This window comes from Phalacrocorax carbo, chromosome 7 (genome assembly GCF_963921805.1).
Source record: "Phalacrocorax carbo chromosome 7, bPhaCar2.1, whole genome shotgun sequence".
Lineage (NCBI taxonomy): Eukaryota > Metazoa > Chordata > Aves > Suliformes > Phalacrocoracidae > Phalacrocorax > Phalacrocorax carbo.
The window spans coordinates 1,897,162-1,910,632 of NC_087519.1; the positions used below are offsets into that span (position 1 = coordinate 1,897,162).

At 57.0% G+C, this 13,471-nt stretch overlaps 1 protein-coding gene across 1 annotated transcript in view; it reads right to left on the bottom strand.

Annotated features, from left to right (window-relative positions):
• Positions 1-271: 271 nt before the first annotated feature.
• The window catches only part of CORO2B (coronin 2B), a 45,164-nt gene continuing 31,964 nt past the window's right edge, over positions 272-13,471 (bottom strand). Inside the window, exons 5-14 of the mRNA XM_064456017.1 lie at positions 9,594-9,710; positions 5,598-5,747; positions 5,045-5,209; positions 4,349-4,465; positions 4,145-4,249; positions 3,684-3,780; positions 3,032-3,144; positions 2,211-2,301; positions 1,953-2,092; positions 272-1,435 (exon numbers count right to left, since the gene is read on the bottom strand). Of these exons, the coding sequence (XP_064312087.1) occupies positions 1,304-1,435; positions 1,953-2,092; positions 2,211-2,301; positions 3,032-3,144; positions 3,684-3,780; positions 4,145-4,249; positions 4,349-4,465; positions 5,045-5,209; positions 5,598-5,747; positions 9,594-9,710 (1,227 nt within the window). The 3' untranslated portion in view covers positions 272-1,303. The remainder of the gene's footprint in view (positions 1,436-1,952; positions 2,093-2,210; positions 2,302-3,031; positions 3,145-3,683; positions 3,781-4,144; positions 4,250-4,348; positions 4,466-5,044; positions 5,210-5,597; positions 5,748-9,593; positions 9,711-13,471) is intronic.

The window sequence follows — 13,471 nt, forward strand, 5'->3', positions numbered from 1 at the left end:
GGTCCCGTCCCAACACCGCCTTCCCTGCTTCTGCTCCTCCTGCCGCGCACCCAAGCCCCGCACAGCCATTGCCCGGCCTCGAGCTGAGCCGCCGGCCAGCATCGCTCGATCCTGCAGGGCCCTCCCAGCCCGGGGAAAGAGCTGCAGTGCCAGCAGAGACCACCTTTGCGTGCACCAAAAACTCCCCGTTGGCTCCCACCACCCCATCTCTGGGATGGGGGCCAGCGCTCATGCGCAGCCCCTCGGCACAGAAAGGAAGGCGCGGGCGAGGTTTTGCTATCTTGAAAACATTTTATTTCATCACTATTCCATAGTAGCATAAATAATAGGCAATGACAGCACATGTAATGTAAAGAGGGCGAAGCAGTGGGCGCGGGGCACAAAGTAAAATGACAGAGAGGAGAAACCGTTGCACTGGTAGTGCCGGGCAGTTCAGCAACTTGATTTAGTGAAAATATACATATATATATATATAGGTAAACTAGCAGTATTTGGTGTTGTTTCCTGTGCTACAGGCCTAATCCACAAAAAAAAAAAAGCCCCACATGACTGTACACGCGTAGTGAACCCCGGGAGCGCCCGCGCAGCACCGGCACCCGCTGGGTCCCTCCCTCGGGGCAGCGCCGGGTGACATCCTTCCCCGCTCCCCGCGGCGCCGGCGCGCGTCCCAGCGGGAAGGAGGGGGGGATATCCGTCTTCCCAGAGGCGGAGGGAGCAAAAAACCCTCTGCAGTTAGGAAACCCGGCCTCTTTTCTTATTGTTTTAAAAGGATGTATGTGCACAGACACACGGGCACGCGTGTGGAGCAACTGCCTTCCCCAAGCCGTAGCCCGAGGAGACGCACAGGCTGCTCCTGCCGAAGCCTGGCTGTGCCGGAGCCCACCCGGCTGCGCCCCGGCAGTGCGCTTTTGTGAATTAAGCCCTTCCCGCACCCCGTTTCCAGTTCTGCACCCGCTGTCACATTTTTGCATAGGAAAAGAAATTAATAGCAACGAAGCATCGCGCTTTCCTGGGGAGTCGCCGCCGCCTCGGCTGCCCCGGGGCCGGTTAACCCTGACGGAGGGGACACTGCTCGCCTACTTACTCCAAGACCGTTGCTGGGGCAGGCAGACACCCCAGCCGCCTCTCATGCAGTAGCTTTTGGTTTTAGTGCTAGACAAGACCAGGAGGACGTATTTCCAGTTAGCGAGTGGGCTCTTGGCAGGTCACTTGGCTTCTGGCTCATATTCTGTGTAAGTGGATACAATAAAATTAAAGAGCGAGTATAAACAAAGAAAGTTTATTTATAAAATGTCCCTGGAAGTTAGTTATTCTTCGGGCTGTTACGTAGGTTTTTCAGCTCCAGCTGTAGCTGTCGGATCCGTATGTCTTTCTGCGAGAGCTCGTCTTTCAGCCGCCGGATCTCGTCCTGCTGTCGGAAGAACATCCGAAGGAGCTGGAAGGGAAGGAGGGAGCTGGAGGAACCACGCCGGCCGCTCGGCCCCGGGGCTTCCCCCTCCCGCCAGCCCCCAGAGCTACGCCGGGGCCGTTTCATAACCGAGCTGCTTTTGCAACACGGCTTCATCTGCCACGCTGCCCGCTCTCTTGGATTTAATATTTCACCCTCCTGCTGGGGGATGCCCTACGCACGCGATCTGCAAACTCAGCTCCAGCGAAACAAATTCCTTCCGGGACCAAGTGCAGATGTTTCCCCAGCACCTCTGTATGTTGTTCCCAGAGGAAGATTTTAATTAAAAAAAAACCCAAAATCTAGGAGCTTAACACCACTCCTTTCGGGTGCTCTGTGGTTAATGCGCAGAGTGATGCTTCAAGCCACGGGGAAACACGGCATCCCGGCATTTCGGTTTGGCAGTACAAGCAGATACCTGCAGGGCTTTCCAAGCTGCACCCCAAAAACATCCCCCCAGCCAGCGGCCGTCCCCACGCCCCGGTCCGGAGCGGCGCTGCCCTACCTCGTTCTCCGTCCGGGGCGGCACGTTCTCCAGCAGGTCTATGCCATTAACGACGACGCTCCTCTTCTCCCTCACCGGTGCCTTAAAGACGATTTTGGATGTCTTCTTGTAGCCCTCCTTCAGCGACATCAGGATGGGATCTGAGCGGGGCAGAGCATGGGAGGGGGGTTGGGGAGGGGGGGCTGCGGCCGCGTCCCACTGCCCCGGGGGTTTGCGGGGCTCCGTGCCGCCCACCCAGCGCGGTGCCCGTGGCTTTACCTCTGTTCACCCCGCTCAGCCATTCATCCGGCGTGAGGGCTGGCTCCGTACCCGGAGTCATCGGGTAAATGTCCTCTTGGTACGTTTCCGACTAAAAACACGGGGGAAAGAAAAACCACCGCCTTCTGTGGATCCGCTCGCAATTTAACTACACGTTGCAACACGCTGCAAACAGTTGCGCTCGCTCCTTCGGCACGCAGCAATGCAGCCACGCAGGGCAGCCGGGAAGTAATAAACTGGTGTTTGCACCATTAAGTTAGATGAGAAATGGCAGCGCTGCCTGCTCGGGGCACCCGAGTGGGGCTGGGAGATGCTGGCCGGCCGCCGGCAGCGAAGCGGAGGGGGCGAGCGGCTGCTGAGCCGTGGCAGAGCCTGGGACCGGCTCCTCCGCGCAGCCCTGGCTGGCGGCTGGGTTTGCTTCCAGCTGCAGACGGCGCTGGGAAGGCAAACGCCAAACCCTGCTCCAGCTCTGAGATAGATTTCACCAGAAACAGCCCCCAAACCTCAGGTGAGACGAGCCCCTTGTTACCTCTCGCAACGGACCAAGCTGAACTTGCACAAAACAATTGCATCAAGGCCGGGAGCAATGAAGAGGTGCATCTCTTTAAAACATTCCCATTAAATCTTGGGTAAAACCCTCCCTGGGAATCCCACAGCTGGGAGGTCTAAGACCGGTGCAAACTGACCCAGCCATCGGACTGGTCAGCAAAGCAGCGCGAGCGGAGGCATCTCCATCACACCCGCCCCGCTTCGGGCACCCCCGGACACCGCTCACCCCCACCAGCCTGTCCCCGCGCCCTGGGGCGCAGTGAGGGACTCACCCTCCTCGGCACGATCATCGAGATGGGTTCGATCAGGCCCTTGAGGGTGACGAGCTTGTAGAAACGAAAGACCTCGCAGGCCGACACGTCCAGCCCGTGCTTCGGCATCACCCCTGCGGAGAGGCGCAGAAAATAACCCCCGTGTGCTGCAAACCCCGGGCAGCCGGCTGGGACCCATCTGCCTCCCAGCGTGGAGGACCCCAAAAGGTCCTTGCTCTCCCATCGGGAGACCCAGATCCTCGCTGAATTAATCCCTGCCATCACCCTGGGGACCTGGGGCGCAGACCTGGGCCACACCAGGGGCATTTCCAGGGATGCTGGGAAACGGATAAGCAGCTTTTATGCAGGGAAAAAAGTATCACAGAAATCACTGGCTGAGGTCCCTGTGGAAGCCTGGCGTGTGTGACAGCAGGAAGGGTGTCACCAGGGGTGCACCTGGCTGGGACCCAGCCCCAGCCTGGCTGCATCACCGCAGGAAGGACAGCACAGCAATGTGAAGGCTGCCCTACAAGCGCTGCAGCCCTGCGTTGGCGCTCCACAGCCGGCCCAGCGGCTGCCAAACCCATTTAGAAGCAGCATTTAATTAAAGTACCTTCCATCAACTACCGTTTACGTGTTCAGAGCAAAGGGACAGCAGCCCAGCCATCCTTACCCAGTCCTTTTTGCGGGGCCGGGGAGCGAAACTCCATGAGATAACTCAAGTAGGGCTTTTCCGAGCCGATCTCGTAGTACCGAATGTTGCCATCGCCCTGGAGCGAGCGCAGGGAAGAGGGACTGTTTACTGCTTTGGCAAACATGAGGTTGAATAAAGACCATGATAACAACCCCCAGCACCCCGTCCTTGGGAAATGCTGGGGGGAGACAGGCCGGGGCCACTGCAGCATCGCGCATCACCCCACGGGATGCTGCCTGCTCATGCAAGAGCGGCGAGCACCCCTGCAAACCAGGCTTTCATGGCCAAAGGGCTGCGTAACGCTTTGCTTGGGGCTCAGCACAGCCCTGCTCCTGGGGTGGCTCTTCTCCCCGATGCTGTTAGCTGGAAAAAGACCCCTTTCACCTCCCTGGGAGCTGCTGCAGCCCCTGCAGCTGCGGGATGCGAAGCGCAGCCCGTACCTTGCCAGCCAAGTACAGCATGTGAGTGTCGGCATCGTAGAATGGGAAGAGGAGACCCGAGAGCCCGTCGATCTCCTCCTCTATGAGGGGCATGGACAGGTCTTCCTGCACAACAGCAAAAAGCACTTTATTAAGCAAGACATCCCGACGCTCGTGCTGAAAGGGGGTCCCAGTGGGGACGGAGCCGGGGGTCCCGGCACCCACCTGGTCCCAGAGGGCGATCTGCCGCGTGTTCCAGCGCGACACCCCCGTCGTCAGCAGCCGCTTCGTGCTGCCCAGGAAGACCACCCGGTTGACGCGGTGGTTCTTGCAGCTGGCCTCCTGCAAGACAGGAGCGCGTTCGCCGGCAGCCCCCCCGCCCCGTCGCGGCCCCCAGACCTGGCCCTTGGCAGGTACCCTGGACTCGCCGCCCCCCCCAATGCCTCTCCCCGGTGAAACTCCGTGCTGGTGGGGTGGCGGCCGGCACGGAGGGACCACGATTCAGCGCCTGTCCCCGGTGCCAAATGAAAACGCCCATTTCCCTTAATATTAGGTATCACCTTTTCTGAGAAACCACTGTCTTCCTCCAAACTGCGGCTCTTTCTGGAACGTTCTGCACACATCCCCCCCCCCCAATTTCTACTATTTTCCACAAACCCTTAATTAATAAAAGAATAAAAGCCTCCAACTCCTGTACTTGGGGTGAGGCTGAGCCCTCCCCACCATCTCCACCTAATTAAAACAGCCAGCCCCCCCCCCACAGCAGGGAATCACCTGCAGACCCTGACACATGCACATCACCACAAGTATGTACGGCAACTTGCGGATGTTTTTACACCTTTCAGTAGGATTCCTCCCCAAGATCTTATTTCTAACCCCCCACCCCATGCCGCACACAGCGCCCCGGCACGAGCGCCGCACCTGCAGGACCCTGCCGGAGCGCGGCTCCACGACCCGCAGCTTCTTGTCCTTGCAGGTGGTGGCCAGGAGGCTGCCGTCGGTGTTGAAGGACATGCAGAGGATGACATCCGTGTGGCAATCGATCATCTTCACCGGTTCCCCAATGTCCAGGTTCCAGATGAGGACCTGCGGGAAGAGGGGAGGCTGCCCTGGTGTCTCCACTCCTGGTGACCCCCAACCCCTCCCTGCAACCTCCATCTCTGCTTTGGCCATCTTAGTATCACCTGTTTTGGCTGAAATCACCCCCTCATCACCTATAGATCCCCTTCCCTCCTCCCAGGGCTGCCCTGCAGCTGCTGCTTGTGCAAAATTAAAACAGTCCTTACAACCGGGTGCAAGACCCTTGCACGAGGGAAGGTACCGTCTGCTGCACGACACGGTGGGTCATTTTCTTCCACCAGCAGGATCCTGCCCCGGCTGCAGGCAGGCGACTCCCACCCGTGCCACGAGCAGGGACAGCCTTTGCAAGGGCAGCCGCAGGCAGCAGCAAGGAGCGGGCCCGGGCAGGGCTCACCTTATAGTCGTAGCCAGCGCTGAAGAGGATGTTGTTGGTGGTGGGGTGCCACTCGACGAGGCCAACGCGCCGGCTGTGCCCGTACAGCTCCAGGATGGCCTCCGTCATGTTCCGCTTCAGGCCGCCTTCGGGGATCTCCCAGATCCGCACCTGCGGGATGGGGCGGGCGTTGGGATGGGTTTGGGAGCCCCGGGAGGACCCCGACACCCCTGAGCTGCTGAATCCCTGCAGTGCCCGATGCCAGCAGCCTCATCCTGCATAATAACGCGTGTCCCAGGGGTCGATCTTCGATTAAACATCTCCAGATAATGCTATCAAGAGCGGCTGGAGATGCTTTCACCTCCGTGGCACGTCACTGGTACGAAGCCGAAGTGACACATCACGTTTATCTAACCCCCCCTCGGTCTGCTCTGCGCCCAAGCGCCCTGGGCCCATCCGAGCGGCGAGTGCCGGGGTGCTGCCAGCCCTGCGGCTCCCCAGAGCCACCCGAAACCTGGCAGCCTTTGGTGGTGCATGGACGCGTGTCCCCGTGGTTCAGGTGAGGAGGTGAAACGACTGAGCTTTGCACCCTCATCTCCCCATGGCAGGCTGCCCTCGGCCAGCACGCTCATCCTTCCCAGAGCCTTCGTCTCACCCCGGCTCTAACATCAGCTGCAGACACACCACACCACCTTTAAGGAACACTTATTAAAGAGAGCCAACCCATATCGAATGCAGCACACAGCCCCTGCAGGTTCCCTCTCACCTCCTCCGCCAGCATCTCAAGAGGCGAGCTTGCCTGTGGGCAGATGCGGTGGCCAGGGCCATGCTGCCCCGGTGAGCATCACCGAGCTGAAATAAAGCTTTTCCAGAGCAGAGGATATCTGGGAAGCTGCTGCCTGGGGAGGACTGATCCTGCTGCCCCTTCGGTCGCTCCTTCTCTTCACCAGCACCCACAGGGTCGCCCCGTCCAGCCGGGGGCTGAGCTACAGCCTGGGCAGGGGGGCAAGAAGCCATCTGCAATATCGCAGTGAAAAATCTGCATAAGGATGTACGGGTGGAGCGGTGAGTTTTCTGCCTGAACCTGCACGTTTAGAGGTGGGAGACGCTGCTCTTTGGGTTGCATGGCATGCAGAGGAAACGGCGTTACGACAGAGACACGGTTAAGAGGCTGGTTTGGCTCGGAGGGAGCAATTCTGAGAACATCAGCAGTTTTCAAACAAGGCACAACACGAGGAACAAGCAACACAGCCCTGATCACTGGGCGTCGAAGAAACCGGTTATGAAAGCGGCAGGTTACGAAACGGCTGTTACCAAACCCCTGGCTGCGCCTCGCTCCGGCGATCTGCACCCACGAGGGCTCCGAGCGAGCTCTGCACGCCGGCGACGTGCCTGCTGCACGCTCGCTGCTGGTGGGATGCGCCGTCCAACCCGGGGAGGGGGACACAGGGACACCTTCACGCGCTCAGCTGCGATGCCGGGGCTCCCTGCACCGTCAGGGTCTGCTCAGCTAGGAGCTACCTCTTGCTTTTTGTTGTGCAGGTGGCCTAAAGGGTGGTTATTAAACGTGTCCTGCATCCGTGCTCAGCTGGGAAGTATCGCTGGGGGTCTGCAGTGCGGCATCACCTCTGCGGTCTGCTCCTAACGGAGTCGCGTCATTCCTCGCGTCTTGCAAAAAAAGGGGGGTGAGTGCCAGGGACAGGCTATTTTCGGCAGGTTTCCCCATTACCATGGTCACTATGACCTGAAAATAGATGTGTGGGAACGGGTTGCAGTCCTAATGCCGTTCTGCTGCCAGTATGGGCATAGCTGGAGCTAACCCAAAACTCAAGCATTGGGTTTCACAACCTTGTCCCATCCCGGGATGGAAATGATGCTTTTGGAAAATTATCATTAACAAAAAAACAGAGGAACAACCATAGAAGTACCTTCCTTCACCCTCCTCCCATGACACCAGGGAGAGCAGCCAGGGTGGGACGTAGCATGTGTAACCACAGGTTTCCTCTCCCAGACCGTCCTAAAAAACGTTCTTGATAAATTTTTCCCTCAAAAGTCCCTTTCCACAAAGAGCTTTATCCTGCAAACCATGCTGCAGGATCCCCCCTCTAGCTCCGCATGCCATATCAGCGCCCAGTGCACGGAGAGCTCCAGCACCAGGAAAACACAGAGCCTGAAACACCTACGGAGAAGGGATAATTCCCCTTTTAATCTTCCCGCCTGGTTTGTCCTGCCCTTACAAAGCTCCTTCCCAAAAAGCCTTCACAGCAACTCGCAGCACCGCGGCGGGATGGGGAACTCCGGGACCAGCCCCGCTCTCGCTGTCCTGCCAGGACGAATAATGAATTAACAGCCCCGGTGCCCCAAGGGAGAGCATCAGGCCAGGACAGACGCCGTGATCGGAGCGGGGACGGACAGGTACGGATGGATACGGGTTTGATCCCCAGGGAGAAATTGCAGGAGAGGGCTCAAGCAGAGCAATAACCCAGGTGGGCTGTGAGAGAGAGATCACCCTCCAGCAAGGCAGCATCAAACTACAGCCATTCACCCGGCTGCTGCCGAGCCCTAAAATCCTCATCACCCCCTTGGAGAGGGTCAACCCGTAGCGATGCCCCAGGGACAAGGCTGCACACGTTGTCCTCTCCGCATAGGGCACGATGGAGGAAAGGCATGGGTCTAGAGCAGGACCAGCGGCCGGCTGCACCACCAGGCTCCCCCCCCAGCCAGCGGCACGCGGGGCAGGTCCTCCATGTCCCCACGGCGGTGGTGTCCCCAGCCTGGGACCGACGGTGCCCCCAGGTGACAAATATCATGCAAATACTGTTTTCTGCAGCTTGGACTCCTCAAGGACCTGAGCATCCCCTCTCTTTATCAAAGACTGTTGGCCTGAGCCCCGTTAAACCTCGTGGGAGTGAGCGGAGAGAGCCCAAAGGTGCAGGACCTGCCCATAAGGAGCACCCTGGGTGTGGGGTGGCACCGGGAACCCACCCAGCTGTGGGGCCTCTCCTCTCCATCTCATCCCCATCAGGGGAAAACCCCCACTCTGGACAGCCTCAGGGGCAATTATCTTAATTTCCCAGGTGTAACAAGGGCTCATAAAGTCTTCCCAGTGCCCCGCCTCCCTCCCAGCACCTTCTATTCCACGGCAACTGTATATAAAAGGTTTTAATTAAAAGTGGGAGACACCTCACCATGATTCACAGCCACGATCTGAATCTTTTCCCCCCACTCAATATCTTCCTTGACAAGCTTTCAGCTAATAAAAAATTCTGATATACTGAATCGAAGGAGAGGATGAGACGTTAGGTATTAATACAGTAAAACGCTAAGGATCAAGCGAGGCAGATTTGTAACGGGTTAAGAACTGGCTCACCCCAAACCCCGGCTTCTGCTGTGCAGAATGGGCGCCGGTTTCTGATCTCCTCCCTTGCACAAAGGCTCCCCCCCCCCCGCCTTATGACACAGCCTTTGGGATGGGCTTGTTTGCGTCCAGAAAATAAAAAAGGAGGAGGATGCAAATAACGGCTACGCAAAGATGACCCGATTCATTATCCCCCCGCCTGCAGAACTTGATGGATCGGGCCATGAGAGCAGTTGCAGCCCCTGCGGTCCCCAATAGCACAGAGGATTAATAATAGCCTTGCTATTGGGCTTGGAAGAAGGAAAATAAGACCTCGTTGCACGCAGCTGTACAGCTTATCTGCAGCAAGGGACGCAGGAAGAGCAGCGCTGTGATGATAAGCGACACCGGGGACAGCAGAGGAGCTGGGCACCGGCCACAGCCCCCACCCCGCCGACACAGGAGCCGGGGATTGGCACGATTTGCCTGTTGCTCCTCATCAATCTCTTACCCCTTCTCCGTTGCTGAGGCTGCCGAGCCATCACCCACCCGCAGTGCCTCTGGCAGCCCCTTCCCCGCACCTCCGGGTCTATAAATTAAAGGCGGAAGGGCGCACGGAGCCGCACGCCTGCGGCCGCTCGAACCCCCGGGCGGCGCCAGCCCGAAGCATCCCAGCTCACCGAGGTGTCCTCGGAGCATGACGCGATGATGTTCTCAATGAAGGGATTCCACTTGATGTCCAGCACATTGCCCTGGTGACCGCACACTTTGGGGTAGTTTGGTTCGATCCGGCCTGTCTGTAATTTAAGATAAACCAAAAGAAAAAGAGAAAAAATATATTAAATTTAGTGATAAAGTTGGCCTTTAAGGCTGGAGCCTTGTGAGGGGAGAGAGCTCAGTAGCTCACGCTGGGATGGGGCTTTTGGCCAGAGATGCCCGGCTGAGTCAGGGACCGGTTTTACCCCAGCGATATTCCCGGGGCGGCTGCAGCTGACGCGTGCATGAGAAGGGATTCCTGCAAACACAACCCCGTGGGGCTGCCCACCCCCAGGGAGGGGGCACCACCAGCTGGGGAGCTCAGGGGGAAATCTTTGCACGACCACCCAAAAAAGGGCTGGAAGCGACTCGAGAGGCCTCGAGGGAAATCAGCCATCGGGCCATGCATGAAACGTTTTGGGGGAAAAGTACCAGACTTTGGAAGTGACGCTGAGCACGGTACGCATGTGGACTCCGCAGGACAAATTCCCCAGCGACCCCGGGATCGTCAACACTCTCGCTTAACGACACTAATAACCTAATCACGACACCAGATGGAAACCCTTGCAGCGCTTCTAGGGCCGGTCCAGTCCCGCCATCCCAGCAGAGCGAGGACCCGCACAGCTCCGCAGCGGAGGACGGTGCACAGCGCTCGGCACGGCCTCCTCTTAAGGTTCCTGTTGCAGGTGGGTTGCAGGACCCCCTGCCCCTTGCTGGGACCTCGCAGGCTGCCTCTGCGGCCGGCCACCCCACCCTTCCTTCTCCTGCGCCGGCTCCGTGCCGCAGCCCGGAGGTGGTGGCAGTGTGCAGGCTAACTAGGTCAGCACGACACAGCCACTAAATATTTCATAGCCCTTCCAGCACTGACCTTTTAACGTATCGAGCTCCCGGCTCCATCTAACGTGAACAAAGAAACGCGCCAAGAATAACACGCTGCATTTTTACCATCCGCAGCTGGCAACGGCCAGGAGTGCTCTGGGCAGCCGGATCAGGCCCAGGGGCTCACCGCTGCACCACCACTGCTGGGAAGGTGTATTTGCATTAATTTGCTCCCCGGGAGGACGCGGCTGCTACGTGCCAGGCGGCCACGGCGAACGCCAAGCCAGGACCAGCACGGGGTGCACGGGCAGAGGGGCTCTGCCTGCCTGGATTCGATCAGGCAGGGAGGGGGGGTGCCGAAAACCATTGCACGAGGCGCCGAGAAACACAGGCTCCATCAATTTTAAAATAGTTTTCATAGGCATTATTATTAGTGAAAAGCCAGTTCTCGCTCAAATTGCTACAACAGCTCCAAGTCATCCCTTGGACACGGCCCATATATAAGATGAGAATTAGGCTGGTCTTAAAACACAGGGGACTTAATTATATGGGTCATTGCAGTTATTGAGGTAGAGGAGAAAAAAAAAATAGGTGCCTGCTCTCGCCGCCTTCGGTACGTGAGCAAACGGACGCCTTCCGCTCCATCACCGGCTGGGTACCGGGTCTCCGGCAGTCGCTCCCCTCCGCCCTTCGATGCGGTCTCTTACAAACAGTCCTTACCTCGCCGGCGCGGGATCACACCCCCGTTAGCCGGCCCGTGATGAGCACTTAGCGCGAGGCTGGTTTCTAACTCGTGAACCTCTTTCTAATTAGGGCGAATTCCCTCCCCATATGGCACAGAGCTCATTTTCCCCTCGGTGACTGGTACCTGCTGGTGTGATTTTAACCTCCATTAGGGCCAATTTCAGGGGTGTCGGGGCAGGGATGGGTGGAAGAGCTGGGACAGGGCGGCTGTGCCCGCCTCCTCCTTCAGCTGCCCACAGCATCACATCGGCTCGCTCAGAGAGCCTAAATTTTGATAATTCTACCCATCAGCAGCAACCTGGCTCCGATGTGAGCTGCCACGTCAGCCCTGGACCCTTAACTGCCTCCTGCCATCCACAAATGCATTTTTTTCTCTGCATTTACCTGGCAGCTTTGCCCCAGATAAGCAGCAGTGATCGACATACACGACATTTCTGACATTATCAAAAAGCTGAAAGGGCATTTTCCTGGTTAATGCCCCAGGCTTGTGTTTTATTAGTGCCGTTATAAATCAGTTCAGGTTTTTAGGGATAAAAACAAGTGACTTTCTGACAATTTTACCAGGGTGACCCAAACCTCTGGCAGCCCGCAGCTCTGGATGATGCCACGGCCGGAGGGACAGCCCCCTGAACCCCCCACCCTGGTCCCCCCCATCCCCTCAACCCCCCCCCTCAGGATACTTTTCTTTGCCTGGATTACATCAAGCACCACCGCAAACACTGGAGCATCCCATAGGAAGGGCAACGCCTTAAAGTACACGTTCACCCATGGATTTTAAATTTTCCTTTTACTCAGTGGCAGAGACAGTCCCTTGGGAAGCCCCTGTCACACCAAACCTGTGCGGTGGGGGGCAACAGCCCCCCCATCTCGGGGATCCCCCTCGCACACCAATATCTCTGTGCTGGAAGCCAACGGGCCCCAGGAAAAGCATCGACTGACCAAGTGCTGCGAGCACACGGGCCATAACACAAGGGGAAGCATTAGAGAAGACAAATGCTTCATTTAAATAAAAATAGTCTTTCCAGTGCAGAGCCTAGAGAACAGATTTGATAAAAAAATTAGTTTTCCACTAAATTAAATTTTCCTTAAAGGGGAAGGGGAGAAGATTTAAGGAAAAATGTTGCTTTTCACTGAAAAAAAAATCTCAGTATCTAACACCAGCGTCCACATTCAGCAGGCGTTTCCTTGGGGCCCTGGTACATCAGGTGCCCTTGCTGGGCTGGGCACCCTGAGGCACGCTCAGGACGTGGGGTGAGAGCTGCCCATCGCCTGGGGAGGCCCTGAGTCAGCCGTTGCCTTTACCCAAACCCCACTGCAAAAATCATGCCATGAAAAGTTATGAAGAAAAAAACCAAATAATCTGATTTTTCACATTCTTTACGTTTTCCCATGGGAAAAAAATAATTCTGCCGTCCTTTCACAGGTGGGCAGAGCTCAGCCCTGTGCCCCACAGCCCTGCAGAGAGGATGAGGTGCTTTGGGTCTCATCCTGCACACGAGCACCATACCGTGCGAAGCGCGAGGGGAGGGGATGCAGCCCCCAGGGCAAACAGACAGGATCTGGGGAGGAGACACCCAAAGGTGAGACGCAGAAGATGGAGGGAAACGCAGCAACGTTGATGCTTCGTTAGTGCACAAAGTTCTGCCTCCCGGTACCACCCAGCGACCCCCCTGTGAATTAATGGGATGCAAAGCACAGCTTTATGGGCTATTACAGTAAGTACGCTAGCAGATTATCTAGCTTCCCCCTATTTTCATATTTGCATTAGCATGACATTATTAAGACACTGTCTAGAGCAGAAATTCATCCAGCAGCTGTTAAATTCCAGGCGGACCGACCTTTTAACAGCACAAATTAATACACAATCACTTTAATTTTGAGCAACCAGCTGAGTGGTTCCCTTTGCAAAGTAGATTTGATGGTTTTTGCCAAAATTCATTAGGCTTTCAAGAGGACAAAACAGAGTTTGGTTACTAGGGATAGTTTCTGCCCAAGAAATCAAGAGTTTTGACTAAAATAAGTTGAAGGCAGCCCGTGCGCAGGAGCTGCCACGGTGGCTGCAGCGAGGGACCGCCCTTGTGCGAGAGCAGTGGTGGGTTGTGCCCATGCCCAAGGCACCTGCAAGAGGAGAAGGAGCCAAATAAAGGCAATAAGAAGGAAAAAATATATAAAACAATCAGGGATTCATGCCAGAGCTTCCCATTTAGTCATTCTTAAGAGGGGCCTCGCCAGCAGCCGT